The sequence below is a fragment of the Ascaphus truei genome, chromosome 1 (assembly GCF_040206685.1).
Source record: "Ascaphus truei isolate aAscTru1 chromosome 1, aAscTru1.hap1, whole genome shotgun sequence".
Classification (NCBI taxonomy): Eukaryota; Metazoa; Chordata; class Amphibia; order Anura; family Ascaphidae; genus Ascaphus; species Ascaphus truei.
The window spans coordinates 119689670-119717507 of record NC_134483.1 but is presented as its reverse complement, the minus strand read 5'-3'; the positions used below and the strand labels follow the sequence as shown (position 1 = coordinate 119717507).

Sequence of the window (27838 nt, the reverse complement as noted above, 5' to 3'; positions counted from 1 at the left end):
TTTGTCCTTGTTATTTTCAGTTCTGCAGGCAGTTTTTCAGTTAGCTTTCCATGTGTGTTATTTTAGAATGATTTATTATATGTGTTTAAGTTTATTTTTGATTATTTAATGGATTAAAATTACTTTGGTATTATTTTTGATATGTCTGATAGCTTTTGTGAGGGTCTTTTTTCTTTTGGTGGTTTTCTTAGATTATTTACCCCTCCAGCACCACCAGTATAAGCCTTTGATCTCAAACAGGGACTTTCTGGTTTTGGACATCTATCATTTTCAATGGTTGTTCTGATTGCGGTATTCTTTTCGGTGTTTTGTTGATATATATATATATATTAATAATTACTTTTCTGTATATGTGTAGCCCTGAATTCGGATTCTATATTTAAATGTGTGCTGACAGATTTGTAGCTATTTCTACTATTGATATCACATATGATTGTAACCTTGGAGTGTATATTTGCTGATAGAGTTGCCATAAATCTACAAATGGATACTGTATACAATTATATTATAAGCGGCTATTTTATATCGTTAAAGCGTCCATGATGTCTCATATATAAGAGAGTCCCTATGTATGTTCCTATATTTTGGGACCAAGTCTATTGATATTGGGAGAATAGGACCCATTCATAAACATTTGCCATTTCTATAAGGCGTTCTATCTTTAAGAAGATGCCTTAATTTTTAACCCAAATATTTTATTGTCATTTTCTGATACAAAGGTCCTTTCATGTAATTAATTGTTAGGTTTCAGGTTAATTAGTTAAATAGGAATGATACTTATAGAATGGAGTGTGGTATTCAATCCAGCCCCCTTTTAATCAGTTTGTTTAAAATTGCTTTATTATTCTAGACACAGCGGTCCCTGGAACCACCAGAGTGTGCACCCCACGGACACCAACCCATAGTGCCAGGAGACAAGACTAATGGACATCACATGACATTGAAGTGTTTGGAAGCCTCAGATAGTACTGGCATGGTACGGTGTGTTGAGGACAATCGTGCTATCAGCCTATATCCTACATGCTTCTTTTTAATGTTTTTAATGTGAGTTAAATGGTAACGGTTATACCACCATTTTCCTATATAAATACAGTACTATGCTATGGATGTTTCTCTCTCTTTTTTCCATCTCTGGAGCTATTGAGATTTGTGATAATCATGAAAATTTCACAGATGGAAACCTTTTGGATTTTGCAATTTAAAACACTATCTCCCTGATGTCTGATTATCTACATCGATTTGGGAGCATTCTTACATTAATTCACTTGGAAAATATATATATTCTGTGTGCTCGTTTGCATGTAATTTCCCAGAATCCCTTGCTGCAGTGGGAGCACTGTATGCTAGGTGATAATGGTTGAAAGGCAGGGTTGCAGACCTGTTTAAGACATGTGAATGTGCTCACAAGTGATATTCTTTATTGGCTACAGTATATTCTGAACATAGAGTTGACGGTACTGGTAATTAAACATCTAGCCCTTTCTGTAATATTGAAATATGAATGCGTTTAGCCCTGAATTGCACTTTATATCCGGATATATGTCGACAGATTTGTCGTTATTTCTATTACTATTATTGCATATGTATAAAGCCCTTAATTTTTTTTATTAATACAATCCGCTTATACTATCAAAGAATATATCCAAAGATATTTTTTTCAATATATTTTTTCCCTTTTTTTCCCAGCGCAATAGGCATTTTTATCCCAATTTCTACATTGAACCCATCTACAGTAAGTACTAGAGTGGTGACAGTACTGTGCTTTAAGCTGCAGTGAAAGTTAGACATTTTACATTCATTTCGATTGTGATGCATGTTTTATTGTGCTGATGTTTTACACTTTGTACATTACACTTTATTCTTATAAAATTCACTATATTGGATACTCATTTACTAGCGCAGGTCTTTTCCATAAACTACGTACAGTAGGAGAAAGTGTCTAACTTGGAGGTATCTAAAAAGTTCTACAGGCAGATCGTGCTCCCCATGACCCCAGCGGTGGCATTTAGCAGAGGTTCATCATGAGGGAGAGGATATTGAGGCACCAGAGAGCAGGAAGGAGAGAAGAGGTAACTGATCCAGTAATATATATTAATAATATTCAGAAGAAAATCAGATGTGTTTATGAAAAGTCAAAAGACTCAATGGTTATCCAGAATCAGTGGTCAGTTTGAAATCCTAGAATTCTGGATTGCTTTTCATTCTAGAATGTGCAGTGCATTTCCATGCCTACCTTTGTGATGTTACTCGGTTGTGCTGTATGAAATAACATTCTCTTGGAAGGAGCAGTAAGTACAGTAGGAAAGAGGCTGTACCGTAGGTTAGAGAGATTGAGAGAGATAAAAGGCTGGAGAAGTCCCATAATGCAAAAAGGTAAGAGCTGGCAGCCCAGCCATTAAAGAGAATTAAGCAGAAATAGAGTGTGAGAAGACAGTATAGAAGATTGTGAGAGGTGTTTAGTGACTGCTGGGTTAGAGGCAGTATAATATCTATTTATTTATTCTAGAAAGAGTAATAGCATTTTAGTACGATTTGATAATCGTGTGTGTGTGTGTGTGTGTGTGTGTGTGTGTGTGTGTGTGTGTGTGTGTGTGTGTGTGTGTGTGTGTGTGTGTGTGTGTGTGTGTGTGTGTGTGTGTGTGTGTGTGTGTGTGTGTGTGTGTGTGTGTGTGTGTCTGTATACACTGTCACATTTTTTACCCACCATAACCTTAATAAGTGTGGTGAATACCTGCTCTTAGTCTGAAACCAGCATAGCCAGCACAACCAACATCACACTGATGATACCCATCACGGTTTAAACATGTATGTGAGTGGGTTTACTGGCTTTGCAACTCATCCCAGCCTATGCTTTAAAGCTGTGTTTAAAGCAGCATGCATTGGCTTAAGGGTTGCTCGTGTAATATGAGCTTGAGACAAAAGGTGGCACTGTGTGCTCATTTGCATGTAATTTCCCAGAATCCCTTGCTGCAGTGGAAGTGCTATGTGGTGGGCGATAATGATGAAAGACAGGGTTGCAGACCTGTCTGAGACAAGCAAATGAACATACAGTAATATTTCCATTTGCTATATATCTATATAAATATAGTTTTATGTATGTATGTATATATATATATACATATGAAAATCAGTCAGCACACTGTAGTTGAAAAATGTTGTAATAGCAGATGCTAGTCCCATAGAGAGTAAATATGATACGAACCAATCCAAAGACCAGTAAAGAGACAGCAGACCGCACGGGGTTAATCCAAAAGTCTATATTCACAACATGAAATACACGTAAGCCAACGTTTCGGTCCCACAGAGAGACCTTCCTCAGGGCCGTGCTATGTGGTGGGCGATAATGATGAAAGACAGGGTTGCAGACCTGTCTGAGACAAGCAAATGAACATACAGTAATATTTCCATTTGCTATATATCTATATAAATATAGTTTTATGTATGTATGTATACAGGTATATACAGTATTTGTACTGTATGTATAGGTAACTGTACAGTGTTAGCCGAGCTTAATAATCAAAAACGAATAGACGATACCGTTCTGTAGCTAACGAAATGCTTTTATTTGTCCGAGCTTTCGATATACACTGATCTTCCAGTGATGTTTCAATGATAAAGCAAGAAAGGTTTTTACTTCTATGTAAAATGTAATTATATCCCTATATACCAATAGGGACCACATAGTATCTAAACACATATACTGTATAGTAATGCTACACCTTCTTACATTTCTACACCTACCCACAACATTGGTATACACTGCCACTCCACACATACCTTTTGTAAAGCGCTGTATACACTGTGGGCACTTTATAAATTTACACACATACACACACATACTCTTACATCACTATTATTCAGGGACTATTTAACACCTTAAGTCATAAATTGCATACTGCACAGGGGGAAGGGATAGGCTTCAGTCAGAGACATTCCAGGATGCACTGTTTTTAACTAAAAACATTTTTTGCATTATTCAATTTAACATCGCCAGAAGAGATTACTGTATTTCTAAAGCTCTCACAAATAAAAGCATTTTTTTAGCCACAGAACTGTATTGTCTATTCGTTTTTGATTTTATATATATATATATATATATATATATATATATATATATATATATATATATATATATGTAACGGGTTTTCCCCCCCCAATCGCAGATATAGTGTGGGGGTGCAGGAAACATATAGTGTTACTCAGTGTTGTGCATTACCTGTTGGCTCACAGAAGGGCTGAGCTTCCACCACGGGGAACCTGGGGCAATTATACTAGGGGTATTCACTTACGATGCAGCGCCTCCACCTGCGATGGCTCCCACCAGAGGGGGAGTGGTTCCTTGCAGGACAACAAAATAATCACATAGACAACATGTATAATAACTAGGGACTTTACTAATATGCATAACAACTCATCACATTCATAATGACCTGTGTCCCTCTCACAAGGAGACACTAACCGCGACGTCTCGCAGGACGCTTCCCCAACACCAGGTGATCCCACCCAGTGTCCAAAGAACCCCACCCAATGTCCCGCACTCTTGCAGAGAGTCAATGGGTGACTGCGCAGTCACTATTTACGCTAAGGGCCCGGTGGTGCACTTATGAATGTATGATACCTGCCGAGCACTCCGGTGCTCGGGTCAGCAACTCTTCACAAAGGATCAGTCGGGCGATGACTCCTTCTGACCCTCCAACCGAACTCCAGGCACGCGGACCGCCAGGGCGGTCTCACTCTGGAATAGTCTCTGTGGACCCCAACGTGGGTCCGAACCGCTTCACAGGAACAGCAGCAGCCGCTGTGTCCCTATCTATATAAGTGGCACGCACTATACTATAGGCCGTCCCTATAGCACAGCAACCTGTAGTGGCTTTGGGGAAACTCCTAGGGGCCTACAGGGGTTAATGACCTGTCCCACTCCCCTAACTAACCAAGTCCCCTCAACCTCACTACTACCTACCGAGTCCCAGCACCTACAGCAGCAAGCTGTAGCTCACTGGGTGCTGGCAGCCAACGTGCTGCGCAACAAGGTGCCTGCCTGTCAGACCTCACAGCACTGACAGCCGTGACTCTGACAAGGCAGCACTCTAACACTAAGGGCAGCGTCCCTATCTTGGGCCTCCCTCAGCAATTACCCACTACCCTAGTGGGGGGTTGGGGCCTATCTGGGGTGGGTACCTATATGGCCGTAGGAGCTGCACTCGCTCCCCGCACCTTTCCTTCCCTCACAGCTCCCCTGCTCCAACTTACTATCCTGAGTGACAGGGTCCCTCTCTCTAGAGCAGTCCCTGGCAACACTCTCTCTAAGAGGGTACTTAGCTACCTTAGACCCTTGGGGTGCTGGCCTAGTACAGGGAGTCCGTGACTCCTGTACCCTACCTCCTTCCCTGGGCTGCTCCGGTCTCTGACTCCCTAACGTGGCCTCAGCGCGCGAAATGTATCCACTTGCCTGCTACAGCTTCGCGGGCTTTTGGCAAGCTCATCTGCGCCTGCGCGATCTATCTCGGGCTGCCCTAACCTCCCCTGGGCTTTCCCTGCTTTCGCGCGACTTCTCCCTACCCCTGCACTACCTTCCGCGCATGCGCGAGCTATCTGGGGGCCTTCCGTAATATCGGGTCCCTGCGCATGCGCAACACGCATAGTCATGGCGGTGCCCTGCTTCCCGAGCCGCCGGGACCTTAGAGACGCGACCGCAGCCTTGGCAACGGCCCGATCGCGTCCCCGGCAACCGGCCGCATGCAGTGAAAGCCGCGCTGTTCCCTGCTCTGGCCCCCACCCTTGGAAGCAGCCGTCGGGTCCGTCGGCACCCGCAACCGCGCTGCAACAAGGGAGGGGGGTCTCCAGGAGCCACGGGAGCTCCAGGCCACATATATATATTATATATATATATATAAACACACAAAAAAGAAAACCTCTAAAAAGCACTCAGACACGTATATGCAAAAATAGTAATGGTAATTTATTAAATCAAAAAATAATGAAAGACACAAACAGCTGACTGAAGAGCCTGCCTGACTAAATAAATCAGAAAATCATATGAATAAACCCCCAAAAAAACACAAAAGTACAATATTGTAAACCCAGCATGAATGATACAGTATCAAAGAGTGAGTTATCACTATGGGAACATAGTTCCCACAGTGAAGACAAAAGACCGGCCGGCCATAGTACATAGTAAATGATACTGAGCTGAAGGTAGTTAAAAATTAACCCTTGAAAATTGAACAATATACAATATTGTAAAGTAAATAACAGGTGTGCTATACCAATATGCAGGATATTAGATGACAGAAACCTGTACGCCTATTGCCATGACACAATGCATATCATATGGAGACATGTTAAATAAGTACTTCAGTGACCCAAATACATATATCACCATGATGGGAAACAAAGGAAGATACTCAGCTCCTTACTGGCAAGGCAGTGCAGTCTCAGGCAAGCACAACCCACAAAAAACGATTTCCATGGATGGGAAACAAAAATTAATTGTCCCAATAGAGTGTCAGCAGGCAGGGTCAGCAGCAGCAACAATTAAAAAAGTCCCACCATGCGTTTCGCCCGCTAAGGCTTCTTCACAGGTGGACCACCTGTGAAGAAGCCTTAGCGGGTGAAACGCGTGGTGGGACTTTTTTAATTGTTGCTGATGCTGACCCTGCCTGCTGACACTCTATTGGGACAATTCATTTTTTGTTTCCCATCCATGGAAATTGTTTTTTGTGGGTTGTGCTTGCCTGAGACTGCACTGCCTTGCCAATAAGGAGCTGAGTATCTTCCTTTGTTTCCCATCATTGTGATATATGTATTTGGGTCACTGAAGTACTTATTTAACATGTCTCCATATGATATGCATTGTGTCATGGCAATAGGGTTTTTCTAAGTATAGTCTTTTTGCTATGTGCGCGGTCATGAGATTTCCCTCGCGTCGGGTGCTTGTCTTATTGTAGGCAGACTGTATGGCAGTAGTTGCAGAGCGTTTAAAAACAGCCCTTTGAGTTTTCTGCTCCTGAAGCTGTCTCCCTGCCATTTTCCCACTCAATGGGGTTGCTACAGTAGTTCAGGTTCTTTGGGATTAAGTTGTAATTCCACACCCACTTCCAGAGAATGTCCCATCTTTTCAGCTTCATCATCTAAGGATTCTTCTGGTTTTGATTCAGCACGTGTACCTTCTTTTATTGCCTGTTGGGTGGCTGAAGATTTTGCTAGTGCTTGTTTAGGTGGTTCAATTTTTGCAACCTTGTCTTTCAAACGAGCGGTATTCCCAGCTCTCACTGTACCCTTGTCTTCATGGGTTTTTGTGGCTGTGGGACACTGACGCTTAGTCAGGATCAATATTTGTCCTTGTAAAACTTTCATCTCATCCGCGAGAGATCCCTGTTTTTTCAGTGCGACTTGCAAGTCTCTTCTCAGGGAATTTATCTGCACGCTTTGCTTTCTCTGAGCTTTCTTCCACATTTTTATTGCATTGTGAAGCACTATGAATTTCTTTGCTCGGGCCACAGTTACTTGTTTTAGTTTCTGGACCTTCTTGTGCTCCCTTTTGTGCCGGGTCACCTGGGTTCTAAGCTTGGCCTCTAGCGATGCTTTGGTGACACTCAGGGTAGCCTTCAGTTTCTCATGCTGCTTTGCGGGGACATACTGGGTAATCAGACGTTCCTGCAGCATTTGAATTTCTTTAACAGCCTGCAGATTGTCTTCCTGCACAGTTTGCTGCTTCTCCTCGGCCTTCTCGATGTGCGTACGCAGACCTTGCAGTTGATTCTGCAGTCGGTGCTCTGCTTCAAACTTCTCACCTTCCAAAAGTCTATTTATTTCTATAAGCTCGTGCAGCTTTTCATTCTATTCCTTGACGTTGTTTGTCAAATGAAAATTTTCTTCTTTGAGTTTTAAGTGTTTTCTTTTTAATCTTAAATTTTCTCCTTTTTCAGTCTCTGTACTATTCAGGGCCTCCTTGCAGTCCTCCTTCCATTTACGCACATCTGCTTTGACAATTACAGTCCCCTGGCGTGAGACTTCCTTCTCTAGGTTGAGGGTCTGAAGCTCCTTCTGAGAGACTTGGAGATCTGTATTAAGATTGACAACGTTTCTTTAGAAATGTCCAGCTCCTCAGTGAGACTGTGTAGTTCCTTTCTGGAAACTTCCAGGTCTGTGCGACAGCTGTTGGTCTTATGATGTGAGGTATCCAGTGCTCTGCGGAGTGTATGAACCTCTTTCTGAGATACGTCTACGTCTCTCCGGCCACTGTTGAGGCACTGTGAGGCATTCAGCTCTATGCGAAGAGCGTGAACCTCTTGCTGGAAGACTGCCACCTGCTTCAGTGCCTCCTCATATTTCCGCTTCAGCTTAGCCATCATTATATCAGATTGGCTCTGCTTTTCATCCATGGCGGAAATAGTAGCGTTTGCAGTATCTAGCTCAGTCTTGAGATCGTCCAATTCTGTCCTGGCCAAAGAGTACATTGTGAGCACATCTTTCTGTAGCTTCACGTTATTTTCCAGGAGCCGATCACAATCACGCCTGGCAACCTTCAGGGCATCCTCAGGGCTGGTCAAGGGATCGACATTCACTGGTTCCGGCTCCGCTTCCCTGGGATGGTTGGCTGGGGGTTCCTCACTATTGGACAGACACTTCTTTGGGGTACACGACTTCTGCCTTGGGCCCTCTGGATATTCGGTTAACCGCGGGATGAATTCTCAATTTTCTCTAGGCTGCAGGGCATCTCGGTCCCACTTTTTCTCCACAGGATCTTCGGACGTGTCTGTTCCTTCCACGGTAAGTGAAGAACCGCTTTTCTTTTTCTTTTTTTGCCTTTTTGTTTTGGATGACACTGTCCCCTCAGGGATACTGGGGTCTCCATCTTCATTTGAAATTTTAGCAGTGTCACTGGATCCACCTGGCTTTTCTTGCAACTGTAACAGCTGACGGAAATATTTGGTGATCCACTGCTCCCGCTCTTTCTCCTGCCGATCATATTTGTAATCATAGGGAGCGGTCTTTCTGGTTCATACCGAGTTCAGGCACCCCCACCATTCTTGGGGTGTTTTGTGGGTGTGACTTGGTTTGGGTTCCCCATAAGAGATGTCTTCCTCCTCATCGGACTGGAAGGGCCACTCTTCCGTGAGGTAGGGTTCATTACAGGAACGCTGCATCTTGTCCTCCATTTTGGGGCTATCAGGTGTAATTTTCTTCCTGACCTCAGCAGGCGCTATTGCAGCTGTTGCCACTGTATTTGCTAGAACTCCCAATTGTGGTAGTCCTACAGGTGGGCCTATTTTGCTTGTAGAGGTCGTAGCTCTCACAGGCATCTTTGTAGACTTTTTTTCCTCTCTTGGGTAAGTTTACAATATCAGCAGTACTGTGCACACATTTTCTCTCATCAGGTATGATGATCAGTTGCTAGGTAAAAAAGTCTATTTGCTTTACACCATTTACTTGCTAGGTATAATCTCTCATTAGGTATGCTGGATGTGCAGTTGCTAGGTAAAAACTTCTGTTTGCTTTATACCATGTACTTGCTAGGTTCAATCTCTCTGCTTCAGCCAAATAATGTGATTTTCTGCTTGAGTTCAGTCTCAACTTTGGGTATTATGACATTCACTCTTCACACTTTGGGATACCTTTTACACCGCTTAGCAATTCCTTTTTTTTTTTTTTTTTTTTTTTTTTTTTTTTAGTAGGCAATTTTACTCTCAGCACTTGTTTACTGAAAATTCCCCTGATTCAGCACAGTCTTGCATCAATTTTCATATTTTTCTGCATATACTCCATTCACAACTGGTAGTCCTATGCGGTGTGGCAGCCTTTACTTGCAGAATCAGTACGGCTCGTGGGTCACCATCTGTATTCACTGCTTCAGCTAAACATTTGAAAACAACAAACGCCTATCCCTTTAAGGGCTAATTCACTTCTTGAACCCTGACTATGGCTGGAAGGTAAGGTTTACCTGTTTCAGCAGTCTCTCTCTATCCTCTTGGGATTGGGGAAAAGAGTCCATCTGTGGTTTTGTAAGTTTCAGTGCAGGTTAGATTTCCTGCCTGGGTGTGTATCATTTTAATTCTGGTCTCTGCTGCATGAGATTTTTTTGTTTATGTTGCTCAGACTGTTTGTAGACAAAAAAGCACAAAAACATTTTCACAGCCAGCTCCGGTCCCTTCTAACTTCAAAGTCCACCTCTCATCCCACTTCTGACACCATATGTAGGCGGACGCTCACAGAGGTATGCAAGGGAGACTGGTTATGGTGAAATTAAATAATGCTTTTATTGCGCCTGTTTCCTTAACATCAGGAAACCATCCAAACAAGGGGTAAATAAAGCTTCTATTCACATGGGAGAATTTCTAGTGAAATACTATGCAATCCACCACTCCCTTTAGATAAGCATGTCTCCCAGCCCCAAACATATGGCATGAAATGAACAGATATAAAAAGTCTTATAAATGAAAGTCTTATCTGTTAGCTGTGCTGCTGTAGGGGAAGCTTCTCTGCTCTCTTGGAACCGCACCCTTGTGTGCACAGGAAATGTCAGGCTCCAGGTTAGAATCTTGTCCCCTTTGTCTTGTGATCAGCTCTTCACTCAAGACATCTGTCCTTCGTGGGTTCAGCCAAGTTGTGGACTAAGGAATCTCTGCTCTGTCTCCAAGTTCAGCTCAGGTGTGAGCTAAGGAGTCTCACTTCCTCTCTCAAAAGACAGGCTTTTCTAAGCAATCTAATCAGGCAGGTGGTGTTTGTTAATTGACTACCAGCAGTTAACCACCACACTGCTGGATTAGAGGCACAATACCTGAACAGGGATAATTCCCCTGTTACAATATAAAAGAAAAGAAAGCGCACGCCCCATAACGTAAAAAAAAAAAGCACAACCATTTAATACATGAGTGGGGAGGGGAAACAAGTGCACTCACAAGGAAAGACGATTTAACAGCAGTGTGGGAAATATCACCAGCCAGCGATCCCTCCGTGTAGAGCCTCAGTCCAGGCAGTCACCTAGTGAAGGAAATGTAGAAGAAGTCGCCATTTCGTGTGACAAAACGCGTTAGGATGACGTCACTACATCATCACGCAGTGAGTTGATGAGGCCAGGTCCTGGTCTGAGTGTTTTGGCCGCGGAATTCAAACTTTATACATCAAGGACTCCCACTTTAAATACAATTGAAATTTTTCCGGTTAGAGTCCCCAGGGACCTGCCTACATTTCCTTCACAATAGGACTGCTGGGACTGAGGCTCTACACAGAGAGATCGCTGGCTGGCGATATTTCACACACTGCTTTTTAATCTTCTTTCCCTGTGAGTGCACGGTTTTCCCCTCCCCCTCGTATTAAATGGCTGTACTTTTTTTACGCTATATGGTGTGCGCTTTCGTTTCTTTTAGGTTACCAATCAGATGTGGTTCATCCCTTTGAAAGCTGCCATGACCCCCACCATCTGATGTGATTCCATCTGGGAATTATTTTTTACATGTTATTTATTTTTACATTGTTTATATAAATTTATATTTTATATATATATATATATATTTATATATATATATATATATATATATATATATATATATATATATATTATTCCATTATATATTTTCATTCACTTATTAGGCACTTTTGTGCCCCTATATGAATAGTAATCTATCACTTCCCTTCACATACTGATTGTGTAATATTGTCTCATTTGGGTTGGCGCTACTAGTTATCTCTTTTTATATATACTGTATATTTATTTATGTACACATACATACAGATGTAGCCGGTGTTCTTGCATTTGCTGGCTCATTAGCTCCACCCCCTTTTCATGCACAGCTACAGTAATGCATTTAGACGCATTGTGTGTGTTCTGCTGCAGCACACCAGCGGCAGTAATAACGGCTACTACATCTGTTTATAATCACACCAACTTTTATAGTAATAAAATCTGCATGTATACAGAAACATGAATATTTTTTGGCAGAACTGGTTCTTTTATATTTTAATTATTTTCACAGGTGATGGCATCATCAACTGAGGAATTGATGGTAGATGGCAGCTTTTCGCCACAGGTTGGTACATCACAGGTCCACTGTATGCCAGCGGTTGCCTCCCTGGAGTACAAGTGCCCTATTTGCCTGTACAGGTTTGATAACCTGTCCCACCTGGACCCATGCCGGCACAAGTTCTGCTTCAGCTGCATTCAAGAGTGGTCAAAAACCAAAGCAGAGTGCCCCCTATGTAAGCAGCCCTTCCACTCCATCTTCCATAGCCTCAAGGCCAAGGATGACTTCAAGGAATACATTCCGAGGCCCACAATGAATGGTCCCTTTGCCAGTTCAGATGGGCATCAGTTTCAGTATTCCCCTACCTTGACCAGAGACTGCCGGATACCCATCCAACCCCTGAGATCCTCGTCCTTATGTAGTACATTCACACCTCTGGACAACGAGATTATGTTTGAGGGGCTTTCAAATCAGACTTCACTGCAATGGGGCAGAGATATTAACCAGATTATATGGAGGCTGGCCTCCAGGAGACAGGCAAGCACAGAGGGGCAGTTCATGAGGCAGATCCAAGAGCAGGAGCTTATCAACTTCAGGAGGGCTCTGTATCGCTCTGGAGTACACGTCAGAAACATCCAGGACGGAGGCCAGAACCGGGATATCTCTGCTGAGTTCTTCAGAAAAAAATCTTCTTCCCTTCACCGCCTCATGCCCTGGTTGAAGAGGGAGCTGACTATCCTGTTTGGCAGCCACGGTTCCCGCATCAACAAAGTGCAGCACATCATCATGAGCAATGTGACGCGCTATGACATGGAGAGCCAAGCCTTTGTTGAGGACCTGAGGCCATTTCTGCTGCACCTCACCGACCACTTCCTGCACGAGTTCATCAACTTTGCCCGCTGCCCCTACAGCATGGAGGCGTATGACCAGCGTGCCAATTATGACTGCCCTGACCCATCATACCAGGAAGGAAGATGCTCAGAGTCAGCTATCATCGTCATATCACCAGACGATGCGGATGTTAGGAAGCCAAATGTCCCTTCTTCCAGGCCGGAGTACAGCATACACTCTTACTCTGAGAGCAAAGACACAAAGAGAGCAAGGGGAAACATTTCTAGCAAACAGTATCACCATGACAGATACCATTCAAGGAGTCGTTACAGCAGTTGTATGAGTATGTCCAGGACAGCGCACACCCATTCAGACAAGCCCAGCGGGAAGAGGAAGTATAAAACCCACCATCTGGAGAATGAGGAAAAGGAAGCGAGCTATCAGGAAACCCAACATGGCAAGGAAAAAGAGGATAGTACACAGGTAGGCAAATCCTCCCAAGCTAGGTGCACATGGGGTTACAATAATGAGTCAATTGACTTCTTTAGTGAGCCAAAGCAGAAATGGAGGAAGAAGGAGAAAAGCCACAGTGTGGAAATAGTGTATGACTATGAAGGTAAAGCAGCAGAGGGCACGAGGCACCAAAAGAAGAAGCACAACATTAATAGTGACAGCAAAACGCCAATGAATGTCTCTGGTGAAAATGACAGCAATACCTTTCTGTCTATTAAAAATTACTGCACTGGCTCCACAATCCCTGTGTCCAGCCGTTCCCTAGCGACGTCTGAAACAGCCAGCACCACAGACATGCTAACTGGAGAAGAAGGTGATGCTTATTTCAAAGGTTATGATTTATCCTCAAGCAGCAGACACCTGGATGCCATCACGGAAATACTGGGCAGTTTGCATTTTGACGATAGCTCAGGCGAGCATGCCCTCTCTGTAGCAGGCCCTCTCTATGTGCAGTGTACCCAGAGATTGGTCTCCCCATGGTGATAACACAGAGTCTGAACTGCCTCTACCAGAGTCTGAGCCTGCACAAGAATATGCTTCTTCAGTGAAGTCGTCAGTGATAACAGGACTTCAAACGAGCATTGCTGAAAAAAGCTGTGACATTTGACTCCATGGAAAACGTGGCACAGCACCTCGCACCAGGGAAGAAGTTTTACTGGGCAGGGGGCAACTTAATTTTTGTTCTTGTTGATTTAAAATATTACATCTTCTCTTAATAAAGACATGTGACATTATCTTTCCCATCTCACTTGACTCTTATTTTTTTATATTGGCCAAATTAAAGGAACACACTAGGGAAGTCATTCATTGGTGTTTCCACAATGCAAGAACAGAAGCAGGAAAGCAGGATTATCAGTAAAAAAAAATATTGCTCCATGGTATCGCTAATATATGACACTTATCGCAATACATGGGAACGTTTTAAATGTGCACTTTTTCCCAGCGTCTTTCACAATCTCTCTCCTGATGAAAAAAAAATCACTTTTAAAGGTGCATTCCCTCTTACTCTGTATTTGTACTTGGGGTGGCTTTTATTGTTCTGAATACTGGTATTCGCAGCCAGAAATTCTCCAATGTAATAAATTATTTAATAATAAAGAGGTGTTGTTCAGAGAGATTCAGGTTGGCAGGCACCACTAGAAACACAGGGCTCTGGCAGAAACCGCAATCACATTTTAAAAATGCACAAGGCAAATACAGTACTGTATGCTGTCGCCCTTTACAGGAATTATATACAGTATACAGTAAGTATACTGCAGCCACACTATGTAGAATATCCCAAAAAGATGTGCCTTGTTCGTAAATATATACACCCATTTCTAACAATGAATTAAAACAAAATACAGAACCAATCGTGGATCCCAATAATAAAAGCAAAATGGATTCTGTGGAAATGTCCAAAATGCATAAAGTACACAGCTACAAACTATTACAGGTACATTTCTCACTTAAAAGAAAACCAACAACAAATACAAAGCAATTACAGTACATATTCATTATTAAACCTTGTTCTCTGTATAATAGATGGCGCACTTTAATTTCAATAGAGGGTCTTTTTTTCCACGCCCTGAGCACTTCTTTAAACACATTGACATGACATTGTTTGTTAAAACACTTACTTTCACAATCTGTGAGTTTGCGGCTATAGCTTTCCTAGTTACCTTATACCATTAAATAAGACATGCATGTCAATAAACTCCAAGTCAACAGTATAATAATGATCCTCGCCTTCGGATCTTTCTCTGGTATATAAAAACAAAAAAAGAACAGCGCAAAAAAACCATTGTGTAGTATAATAAAATAATTATTTATAGTGTAAGGGTGAGTATTGCACGTACATCAACAAAAAGGGTTATTAGCATGACATATTAGGGATATGTTACCACTCGGCAGGCACAGCAGGATACAGACACCGGTTACTGGACGTCCTCCCTCAGAATGCTGGTATCCGGTTTCGGAACCTTCCCGCGCCTTCACGGAGCCCTCAGCAGTTATTCTTGAGGGTTGATCGCCACGCTTCTTCCGGGTTGGTCCACGCCGGCGTGTGACGTCATCCGGCAGCGTCTCTCGGCCGGTCGCGTCTTTAGTGCGTCACTGCTTCACAATAGATATAACTTAGTTGCAACACAGCTAGTTTTTTAATCCACCTTGTTCATGTTTTTTCTTGATATAATAGTACCCTTTATTAAGCATTAGTTTAGTTTAATATAGCTTTATTTCGTTTAAATATGCTTGTCCAGTTAGCAGCAATGTATTTTGTTCTGCTGGAATGGTCAATAAAGCTTTGTTATTGTGTTCCTATGTTTGCCCACATCCAAGATGGCCACACTGCCTTTGGTACTTCCTTTTGCCCTTAGATCGGCACTGAGTCGCTCTGTTATGACGTCATCAGGTTCTGATTTTTGGCGCGAAATGGCCCACAGGTAAGAGGGTATATAATGGATGTTATCACATTGTGTTTTATCCTTGAAAAAGAACGCTGCGACGTTCGAAATGCATTGGATGGGTCTTTTGCCACATTAAAGTGCCATTTTAATCATTTTTTTGTCTTGGGTTCTTCCTGCTCCGTTTGTGCTGGTGCGCTTTTTGGTCTCCCTTTTCCCTGTATTGCATTGAGTAGCTGCACAGCCTGCCTGCCTGCCCTACCAGGATGTGAGTATTTGCATATTTTTCAGGGGAACCTGCCAATGAGACTGATGGTGAGTGGGTTGCACCACACACCATCTGTCTTCAGGAGGATAGTACCCATTATATGACACAATAGGTACTATATCAATTGTTAGTACCCTGGTACAGTGGTCTGGCTTATTATCATTTTGAGATATACCTGCATTTGAGCGCTTCAGCTATTTTCCATATATCCAAAACCATCTGTGGTCTTCTCCATGTTTAATAGGTGGGAAATGTGGTGGAGTGAAGAGAATAATTTTAAACCAATATTTTCAGGCATCATGTTATCCCAAAGTTATTACATCCGAGTAACGGAGGGGTGGGTCTTATCTGAACTTATTGCATGTAAGCAGAGCCCATAAGGGCCCAAAATTCTACGGCACAGATATACCCTGTGCTCATGCACATCTATGGACTACATCAGGATCCACTGGTTCAACAGTTGCAGAAATGTGGCTCAAACAGCCAATGTTTGAAATCCATGCTAGTAGTAAACAGGAAATATGTCCCCAGTCATAATGGTTTAGGTTAGATATTAACTATGATCAAGAGTTACAATAGTTGTAAATTTGAAATAGTCTATGGTCTGTTGCCCATCTGGTACCTACATAAGGAGGCTGGACACAAAGTAAAATTATAATACAATGTATTAATTTATTCTGTAACCACTGTGTCACTATAATCAGAACATAGAAGAGTGAAAGTGTCCAAACTAGTCGTATGCGCGCTAAGGTCCATCTTGGGCAAAATAGCTTGGTCAAAGCTATGGACTATAGTCCCATACACATCTATGGACTTCATCAGGATTCAGTTGGCTAAAAGATTCAGCATTATGACTCGACTAAGTAAAGCCCAAAATCCTACTAATAATAGAAAACAAATAGTGGGACACCCGGCACAGTGACTGGAACAGAATTCACTAATCTCTGTGCGTGCCTCAAGTAGTAGGCACATCATAGCTAAGGTGATCTTGCTCCACAAAAAATACTAAACTAAATACTAAAAATAATTAACGCTTATCTACTTAAAACTGCAGTCCTCTGCTGGTCCATAGAGGAAAGCATGTCTCCTATCTCAAGTACGTAAGAGAGATGCTGGCGCGACTCCTTCCTGGAAAACTATGTATCCTCACTTGGGACAACACTTTTCGTAATTCATGGTCACTTGGTCAGGGTATATTCACTGATGAAATGACCACGAGTTACGAAATGATTGCAAGGGGGTTTATATGGCAGTCCATAAGCTGCCAAAGGAGAGAGACTTTCCCCAACAAGGAAGGACGACAGTTGGTACGGTTCTGTTACGGTTGCATACGTCGCTGTGTACTATCCAGAGACAGACCCGCTAGGCAGAGTAGAGTAGTAAGGTCAGGGCAGGAGAAGGCAGGATAAATGTGGTCATTGTTCCGGGTTTAGGGCTGTTGAAGGCAGAGTAATAGCAGTCACATTTCCGAGGTCATCAACAATAGGCAAGACAGGCAGGACACGGCTTCCAGCAGGGAACAAGGTAAGCTGAACATTTCACAGGCAAGGAAGAGAGGAATGAAGCCTTATAAAGGGAGCTGTCAGGATCAGGCAATAAGAATAGAATGAGGCTAACTTCCTGCCTCTGTGGCCATGTTAGTAGAGGCAGACATCCTGCCCTGGCGGCCAAGTTGGGAGATCCTAGTCCATGCAGAATGAGGCCGTCTTCCTCCCTTGGCATCCATGTTGGTAGAAGCAGATGTCCTGCCTCGTTGGCCATATTGAGAGATCCTTATAGGTTCCCCAGGTCTGCTGGGACCCCAACCCAAAAACGGAACCTCCACACCCTGCTCAGGGAGCAGAGCTGTCTTTTCTTAAGGTGTCACAGTTCCAGAGGGTATTTCCTTGAGACTCCTGGGATTGATTACCAGCACAACAGTTAAGGACATTATATTTTGACATTCACTATGGATTGTTGAGACTGGAACTAGCCTAGCCAATCAAATAGTTAGGCTGTTATGTTTAGTTAGTTTCCCTAATGTGGAGACGATTTAAAGGGACAGTTTGCCTACAATACTTTGTTTTGGGTTTGGGGAAATAAACCACAGAAGGTTACAGCCTCAAATACTGCACACTGTGTGGACTCTTTCTGACCCTACCACGTCACACATACAGTGTCCTGAGCTTGTGGGGGGGACAATTAATAATGCACTAAACTGAACCTCAATGACTGCCTTCCACCCTGTATCCTTTTGCTGCCTCTTTTTTAGTGCTTCCTCATACTCTTGTACCTTTCCTCCCTTACATTCTCTTTTACAATGGCTTAAACCATCATAAATTACCTCCCACGTTCTAACACTCTCCTTTCTTTCTCTTCCACTCCCACTGGGGCCTCCAATCTCCTATTTGCCCTGTATTACAATGCAGTAACTTTTGGGCTCTGCTTCCCATTGTCTAACTTCCCACTGCAAATATTCTCCCATGACTCTGTGGGCTCTTCTACGCCGCATCTCTCTCTCTCTCTCAAAAAAAAAAGAAGAAAAAGCGCGCCCGATCCTAGTGTTATACCAGTGAATAAAATGTAATGGTCTCGAACAATGACCGGGACATTGAAACTTGTAGGAGATACCAGCACCTCATACCTGTTAGTCAGGAAGCAGGGGGTCCCCGACCTGAAATTAATGTGGTTCAGCTACAGAGACCCCCTGCTTCAATAATATGTTAATAAAATTAAAATAAAAACAGGGCGATAACCTGTAAGTGATGTGCAGGCAGATGCAGCTCTCTCTGTGCGGCTTTTATAGACTGCAGGCAGATCGCACAGTAAGATCTTTGAAAAAGCAACTGTAAAGTCGATCGGTGTGGCATTTTTGTACCAAACGGTATCTACCAAGAGAAATCTTACTGGATACCGTTTTTACACAAATTTCATATCGTGAAGTAACAACATGCCAAACCGATCTATATGGCAGTGACCGTATCAAAGCTACCTGAATTGGCCCCTCTGAGTCTCCCTTGTCCTCTCTCTGTCTCAAGTCTTCTTGTCTGAAAAGACAAGACTCAAGTGTATGCTGTGGATAACGTAAGAACACACTTTTGGAGGACAATCAATCAGAAGACCATATACATGTGAGTTTATTACTCTTTCTCATCTTGCACCATTTATTTTTGGCCCACTTTGATGCATTATGTCTGGACATTAATTTGTGAGGATTCTTACTACAGTGCATGTGGATTCCCTTCCAGCTAATATCATCCATCACGAGCATAGTCTCACTGCAGTAGATTTTTTTTTCTTTATTCATATTCTTCACTTTCTCCAGCACATATAGACTTTTTATTGGGTAGTATCAGATTCTCACTCACACACAATTTCTTTCTGTTTGAGGGGGCTTATTATCTCCAAACACGTGGGACGGCTATTGGGACCTCTTTTGCCCCCTTCTACGCCAACCTGTTCATGGGTTGGTGGGAGACGTCCTATGTGTTTGGAGATCTATATGAAACCAGGTAACCAAAGGTTAACTATCCTGGCGCTTCCAAGAGTCATGAAGACAGCTGCATCCTGATTATAAGTGAATGTAATGCTAGCTAGTTTCCAAGACAAACCGATGATAAACAGTCTTAACAATAAACAAATAGCTCTCCTTAGAGCACCAGTAGACTTGTAATTGTAGACTCACGGTTGTAAAAGTAGTGGAATGCCAGTAGTGAAGATAAACAGCAGCACCGGCGATCTGTAGACCGGTAAGAAACTTCTCTCTGCTCGTGTCGGGTAAATCCCTCCGTAGTCCTGGAGTGACAGGTACAGCAGCTGTCCGGCGTGCAGCCAGTAGAAATAGCAACATGAAGATACTCCTCACGTGGGAGGCAGGAACGGCGCGCAGCCGAATGAAGACCGCAGCAGGCAATGATGATGAAGCAAACAGTTTAATCAGACATCAGGGTAAAAAAGTTTGGCGGATCCTCTGTCGCGTTTCAGCCCGTGGGGCCTTTGTCCTCTTTGACAAAGGCCCCACGGGCTGAAACGCATCAGAGGATCCGCCAGACTTTTTTACCCTGATGTCTGATTAAACTGTTTGCTTCATCACCATTGCCTGCTGCGGTCTTCATTCGGCTGCGTGCCGTTCCTGCCTCCCACGGGAGGAGTATCTTCATGTTTGGAGATCTAAACCCCTTCCGTCATCATATAGTGTTTTATAAGCGCTATATTGATGACCTTCTATTGATCTGGAGTGGTGGAGAAGATGATCTCATTAAATTTTTCGAGTATCTGGCTGATAATCATTTAAATCTTCATTTTACACATAGCTATGATATGCATCGTATTCAATTTTTGGATCTTGATCTTTATATCAACATTGAGTGTAAAATTCAGCACTTCCTGTATTTAGTAGTGTCTCACCCCTCATGAGTGAGACTAGTTTGACCCAGCAAACTGCCAGGGCTCTGTCAGCTTTTGTGGCGCTCCCTTAGGGGAGAGGTGTGGGCAGACTATTCCTCTTATAGTCCCAGGGAGTAAGGGAAGAGCAAGGATAGCTTATAGGGCCCTGACTAGGAGTGGTGTCCAGGGACTTCTTCTGGATTGGCAACCTATAATGAGCGGCTAGAGACCGGCCGTTATGATGGGCAGTCGGCCAGTGTTGGTTCTAATAAAGGATGCCAAAGATAAAGAATGCTTCTGTCCTGATTGTGGAGTCATTCGGGAAGAAGGTGCACACAGAGGTTCTCTTTCAGAGACCTACCTACAACACTGGGGATCTGGAAAAGATGGAGGCGCTGTACCATGAGTGAGTATGAACCCTCAGCTATACTTCACAAGTCAGTTCTGATGATATCCCACATACCATCGTGGGAGACTCAGGAGTCCTGTAATCCAGCAGGTGCACCACACTACACCACATGAAACATGGGTAAGTCTTCACAGAAGGGGGTCAACATGAGATTGGGCCAGGTAAACTCTGTTACATAAATAACAAATTTCATAATATAATCTGACGCCTGCACTTTTTGCATTTTTTCCATCTTCTGCATTCTTGCATTATTTGCACTTTCTGCCCCTTTTTTGCTTTTTAGCATTTCTTGCACTTTTTCCTTTTTGTATTGATTTTTTAATTTATAACAATATTTATATTTTTATACTTCTAAGGTTCTATCTAGTATCTTTTTCATTGAATCAACATGAGTCAATTTATATGATTGTCTGTAGATTTGAACTTAACTGCATTTTTCTTTCTCCTTTCACTTTAATTTCAGCAGGTATTTCCCTTGCTGTTATCTACAGATATAGAAAGGAGATTGTGTAAAGATTCTATTCAGTTTTTATAATTTAGCTTTTTTAGTTAGTTTTATTTGTAGTTTTTTTTAGAAGATGTATTAAATATTGTGATTTTTCGAAGATGTATTAAATATTGTGATTTTTCGAAGATGTATTAAATATTGTGATTTTTAGAAGATGTATTAAATATTGTGATTTTAAATCCGTGGATGTTCCTGTGCAGCGAGTTCGTCCTTCAGATTCTCAGGCAGGCCTTGCCAGAAGGCTGCTGTCAACACCTCATCATTCCAACCGGTCTCTGCAGCTATGGTCCGAAACTCAAGTGCGTACCGGGCCACGGGTCGACTACCTTGGGAGATAAGTAAAAGTGAAGATGCAGCCGTTACTTTGCATCCGGCGTGTTGAAAACTCTGCAGAACTCCTTGGTGAAGCGTGCGATGTCGCTGTTGAAGTCCGGCCTTTGTTCCCAGATGGGTGAAGCCCAAGCCAGAGCGTCTTCAATTAACAAAGACATTTTATATGCCACCTTAGATCGCTGAGACATGAAACGAGAAGGCATCAGTTCAAATGTATGAAGCACTGGTTAAGAAAACCGCGGCAGCCATGCTGATCACCGCCATAGCAGTTGGGGGTAGGCAGTCGTGGTTCGGCAGCCGTGGCTGAAGGAATGGGTGCAGAGACAGGCGTAGCAGAGGAAACGGAGTGGAGCGAGGGGCATTGTGTCTGATCAGTAATGGATTGAACCGTCTGTTGGAGTAGCTCCATACGTTGATTATTTTACTCCAGATATTTCTCCAGTCTGTCAAACATGGTGGCGTGCGTGCTCAAGGCTCGGACCACCTCAGCGGGGTCCATGTTTGTGGTGAGGTGATCCTGGGTCAGCGTTGTGTGTTGGGATTAACCCCTCACGTTATCCTGGTAGCGCGACGCCTGTGCGTAGTTTCCTCCGCATGTGGTGTCTCATCTGTGTCATCACGGGACAAGTTGCCGGGACGCAGCCTAAGCCCGAACTCTGTGGTATCCCCTTGCCTGATGTGCAGCGACTGTGCGAAGCTCCCCTAGCTTGTGGTGCGTCACCTGTGACGTCGCAGGACCTGTCGGGGGGTGGGACCTAAGACCGATCCTCACACTGTCCTCCCGTGGAGATAGGGACGAGAAACGTACTCAAAGGGAGAGCTACTGGATTTTTTAAATGAAAACCTTGATACCAGAAAGTCTTAATATAGATTTTGATATTGCTGCATTTCTCTGAGTATCAATTTTATACTATTTTTATATATTTGCATTTTTATCCATTTTATATGGCTTTATATGAGATTTGAATCTCTAATTATATAAGGGTGGATGATTTCTTCATTTTCTGAAAGATAGAGATATGTTTAAACTGTCCTCTTGATTTATATTAATTTTGTGTATATGTCTCACATAATTCAGCTATAGGTTTTTTTTCTTTTTTAATTTATTTCACTTTAAATAGGGAGCATTTTATGTAGGACTGATGTCCTTTAGGTTTTTTAACTTTTCTTAATTTACTATTTTGTAATCTATATATGGTTCATTAGTACTTATTAGGTTTATAATGTATTTTTAATTATAGAATTGCATTATATGTTTTTATTGTTTTTGATTAAAATGAGCTTAATAATTATTATGTTTTTTGGAACACATATTATGTTTATATGTGTGTTAGAATTACTGATGTATTACTTTTACCTATCCCAGTAATACATGGGCGATAGATGTTATGATAGGCTCCTTTGGGAGGCTGCTTCTGATCCGTCACCCGATTGGATAGTTGAAGGTACAGCTCAACCCCTTTATAACGCTGTGCTTGGGGTCCAAAGAATCACATCGCATTATAAGCGGATCGCGTTAGAAATAATGTACAATTGTATTCATTGTACAATAAAGTATTTAAGATACCAATAATCGTGTTGTAAAGTAGTCATAAATACGAAAATTGGGAGCCACGCTTCCATCGCATTATGAGCGGATTCGCATTGTAACGGATCGCGTTATAACAGGGTTGAGCTGTATTTAGAAGAGACTTCTTAGTGTCATTCAACAATTTGACTCCTGATTAAGCTAACTGCGAAACGTGTAGAGTCCTTGCAGTCCTGGCACATGTGATCTGGAAAGTCCTACGTTATCACGCACAGACGCTGATCACGTGGGGCCAGAACACGGAAGTGGAAGATACGGAGGAGCTACAGGGAGTTGAAGATGCACCAGACCCCTTATGAGAGCCCCGCCAACCACAACACCAATACCGCATCCACCGGACACCGCCTGCCAGTTCGTACAATGCCCTATGCTTAGGATCACTATGTGCGTTTACATTTTGACCTGCTTTCATGCATTTGAATAAACTGTGACAGTCTTCACTATTCTGCTTCTCTCTCTTTCTTTGCCTGGGACCCTTACACTGCATCCCATGCAACACTGCATTCAAGCATCCTACCGGGAGAACCCCTTTGAGAGTCCCTATGGGAATCAAGGTCTGATTCCCACCGTGAGAGTGTGAGTGCTAATTTTGGGGATTCTGATGCATCTGCCCCATTTTACACACAGAATTGCACTATTTGTGTTTTTTTCTTTTTACATACCAGCCACTGTGACGGTGAGGGGTTAGTGTGAGGTTGGTTGTACTGGTTAAGCTGGTTTGAGACTAGACTAGGTATTCACCACAATTATTAAGGTTATGGTGGGTGGTGCTCATTTGCATGTCATTTCCCAGAATCCCTTGCTGCAGTGGAAGCGCTGTATGCTGGGCGATAATGGGGAAAGATAGGGTTGCAGACCTGTCTAAGACATGCAAATGAAGATACAGTAATATTTACAGTTGCTTTATGCTTTACTGTGGAGGGTTTTTGTCACTTTTTTACCCACCATAACCTTAATAATTGTGGTGAATACCTAGTCTAGTCTCAAACCAGCTTAACCAGTACAACCAATACCTGATTGATACCCATCAAGGTTGAAACATGTCTGTGAGTGGGTTTACTGGCTTGGCATCTCATCCCAGCCTCTGTCTAAAAGCTGTGTTTATAACAGTATGCATTGGCTTGAGAATTTGCTTGTGTAATACGAGCTTGAGACAAAAGGTGGCACTGTGTGCTCATTTGCATGTCATTTCCCAGAATCCCTTGCTGCAGTGGAAGCGCTGTATGCTGTGCGATAATGGGGAAAGATAGGGTTGCAGACATGCAAATGAACATACAGTAATATTTACAGTTGCTATATATATATATATATTTGCATGTCATTTCCCAGAATCCCTTGCTGAAGTGGAAGTGCTGTATGCTGGGTGATAATGGGGAAAGGTGGGGTTGTAGACCTGCCTAAGACATGCAGATGAGCATACAGTTGTATTTGCATATATATATATATATATATATATATATATATATATATATATATATATATATACAGTGTTCGACAATCCTATACATTTACACGCCCGGGGCGGGTGGAGTTAACCCCCGGGCGAGTAAATATTGGCCCAAGCAGAACACGTGTTTGTTTTTTAAAATTTCCCCCCGCTCGCGCTGGAAAAAAAAAATCCCTACCTGACAGCTGATTGGCGCGCGCTCCCAGGCTTTGTGGGAGCGCGGCCAGGCTCTATATGAGCCCGCCCCCAACGAGCGGCCATTCTTTCTGGCCGGAGATCTGTTGGAGAGTAAGTACTCTCCAATCCTCAATCTTGCGGCCCCTCTGCTCCTTCCCTGCAAGCCCCCTTACTCCCCGCTTCCCGCGCGGGGCAGGAGATGATAGTGGGGGTGTTCCCCCCTTCTCGCCCTGTCCCCGCTTCCCACGCGGGGCAGGTGTTCCCCCCCTTCTCTCCCTAGTCCCAGCTTGTAGTGGGGGTGTCCCCCCCTTCTCTCCCTGTCCCGGCTTCCCGCGCGGGGCAGGAGATGGTAGTGGGGATGTTTCCCCCTTCTCTCCCTGTCCCGGCTTCCTGCGTGGGGCAGGTGTTCCCCCCCTTCTCTCCCTGGTCCCAGCTTGTAGTGGGGGTGTCCCCCCCTTCTCTCCCTGTCCCGGCTTCCCGTGCGGGGCAGGAGATGGTAGTGGGGGTGTTCCCCCCTTCTCTCCCTGTCCCGGCTTCCCGCGCGGGGCAGGTGTTCCCCCCCTTCTCTCCCTGGTCCCAGCTTGTAGTGGGGGTGTCCCCCCCTTCTTTCCCTGTCCCGGCTTCCCGCGCGGGGCAGGTGTTCCCCCCCCCCTTCTCTCCCTGGTCCCAGCTTGTAGTGGGGGTGTCCTCCCCTTCTCTCCCTGTCCCGGCTTCCCGCGTGGGGCAGGAGATGGTAGTGGGGGTGTCCCACCCTTCTCTCCCTGTCCCGGCTTCCCGCGCGGGACAGGAGATGGTAGTGGGGGTGTCCACCCCTTCTCTCCCTGTCCCAGCTTCCCGCGCGGGGCAAGAGATGGTAGTGGGGGTGTTCCCCCCTTCTCTCCCTGTCCCGGCTTCCCGCCAATCCCCGCGCGGGACTGGAGATGGTCACGGGGGGCGAGCGGGGCAGTGGTGGTGCTCGGTCGCGTGTCCTTTCCTCTTCTTCCCCCTGTCGTGTGTGTATGCGTGTGTGTGTGTGTGTGTGTGTGTGTGTGTGTGTGTGTGTATGTATGCATGTGTGTGTGTATGCATGTGTGTGTGTGTATGCATGGGTGTGTGTGTGTGTGTGTGTGTGTGTGTATGCATGGGTGTGTGTGTATGCATGGGTGTGTGTATGCATGGGTGTGTGTATGCATGGGTGTGTATGGGTGTGTTTATGCATGGGTGTGTGTGGGTGGGTGGGTGTGGGTGTGTGTGTATGCATGTGTGTGTGTGTGTATGCATGGATGTGTGTGTGTATGCATGGGTGTGTGTGTGTGTGTGTGTGTGTGTGTGTGTGTGTGTGTGTGTGTGTGTGTGTGTGTGTGTGTGTGTGTGTGTGTGTGTGTGTGTGTGTGTGTGTGTGTGTGTGTGTGTGTGTGTGTGTGTGTGTGTGTGTGTGTGTGTGTGTGTGTATGGGTGTGTGTGCATGTATGCATGGGTCAGTCACCCACCCCAGTCAGTCAGTCACCCACCCCAGTCAGTCAGTCACCCACCCCAGTCAGTCAGTCAGTCACCCACCCCAGTCAGTCAGTCAGTCACCCACCCCAGTCAGTCAGTCACCCACCCCACTCAGTCACCCACCACTGCTAGAGACAATGCAATTGGGGGTACAACGCATCCGCACACCGATACGGCAGTTCCGCCACGCCTGGGGATTGTGTTTCTACTGCGGATCCATGGAGCATCGGGTTCGGGAGTGTCCATTGTGTCCGGGAAACGGGAACACCCAGTGAGTACAGAAGGGCTCTCTCTGGGTGTAATGTCTCCACGTCCCCTTCTTAAAGGTGAACTCCCTAAGAAACTTACATTTCCAGTCTTCCTTTCAGGCGATAAGTTCAAGACATCTACCGCCGCTTTCATTGACTCAGGAGCTGGAGGAAACTTCGTGGATCTAGAATTCGCCAGGGTTAACCGCATACCACTAGTGAGGAAGAAGGTTCCCATCGCACTCGTCGGTATCGATGGACGTCCTCTTACCCCGGCCCACATCTCCTTAGAGACGGCTCCCTTGCTTCTGTCTTCACATCTACACAAGGAGACCTTAGTTCTCAATGCCATTCATGCTAATGGGATACCCATCACCCTTGGTCTTCCTTGGCTACAGCTTAACAATCCTCTCATTGACTGGACTTCCTCCGCTCCCATTTCCTGGAGGCCGAGGTCAGACGAGACTCCTCAACTGCTGGCTAATACCTCTGTTCCCGAAGTTATTCTACCTTCCGTTTACCATCAATTCCGGGACGTTTTCAATAAGGTACAGTCAGACCTCTTGCCGCCACACAGGACTTACGATTGTCCAATCGATCTAGTTCCTGGTTACTCCCTACCCAAGTCCAAGACCTACCCCTTGTCGTTACCAGAATCTCACGCTATGGATGAATATATCCAGGAGAATCTCAAGAAAGGCTTTATTCGTCACTCCAATTCCCCAGCAGGGGCTGGGTTTTTCTTCATCAAGAAAAAGGATGGGTCGTTGAGGCCTTGTATCGACTACAGGGGTTTAAACCACATCACTATTAAAAATCGGTACCCCCTACCCTTATTACCAAACTGTTCGATAAATTACAGGGGGCCAAGATTTTTTCCAAGTTGGATCTACGTGGTGCCTATAACCTGGTGCGCATCAGGAAGGGGGATGAATATCCACTAGGAATATCCACCTCAAGGTACCATCTCCTAAACTGGCACCTTCGTTCCTGGGTCCCTTCCATATTTGTGAACAAATCAATCCTGTGGCATTCCCGCTCCAACTACCACCCAGTATGAAGATTCCCAATGTCTTCCATGTGTCCCTCTTAAAACCATTTATCTCCAGTCACTTCTTTCCGGATCAGACTCGTAAACCGGATCCCATTACTGTACAAAATAACGAGGAATACGAAGTTCACTCTCTTTTGGATTCTCGCCTATCCAGGGGTCAGCTTCAGTTCTTGGTGCAGTGGAAGGGCTTTGGCCCTGAAGAGAGATCCTGTGTACCTTCAAAGGACATTCATGCCCCGGCCCTTCTTAAGTCCTTCAGGAAAAAGTTTCCAGA

The 27838-nt window shown here is 44.1% G+C and overlaps 1 protein-coding gene across 1 annotated transcript; it reads left to right on the top strand.

Annotated features, from left to right (window-relative positions):
* Positions 1 to 2021: 2021 nt before the first annotated feature.
* LOC142487361 (E3 ubiquitin-protein ligase Topors-like) lies at positions 2022 to 13790 on the top strand. Its single transcript, XM_075586606.1, has 2 exons — positions 2022 to 2081; positions 11976 to 13790. Exons 1-2 carry the CDS (start codon positions 2022 to 2024, stop codon positions 13788 to 13790), a joined length of 1875 nt encoding a protein of 624 aa, XP_075442721.1.
* The last annotated feature ends 14048 nt before the right edge of the window (positions 13791 to 27838 follow it).

Coding starts and splice junctions, on each gene's coding strand:
- LOC142487361 (XM_075586606.1), top strand. CDS start 2,022: ATGAGGGAGAGGATATTGAGGCACCAGAGAGCAGGAAGGAGAGAAGAG. Junction 2,082..11,975: donor GAGAAGAGGTAACTGATCCA/GTAATATATATT, acceptor TTATTTTCACAG/GTGATGGCATCATCAACTGA.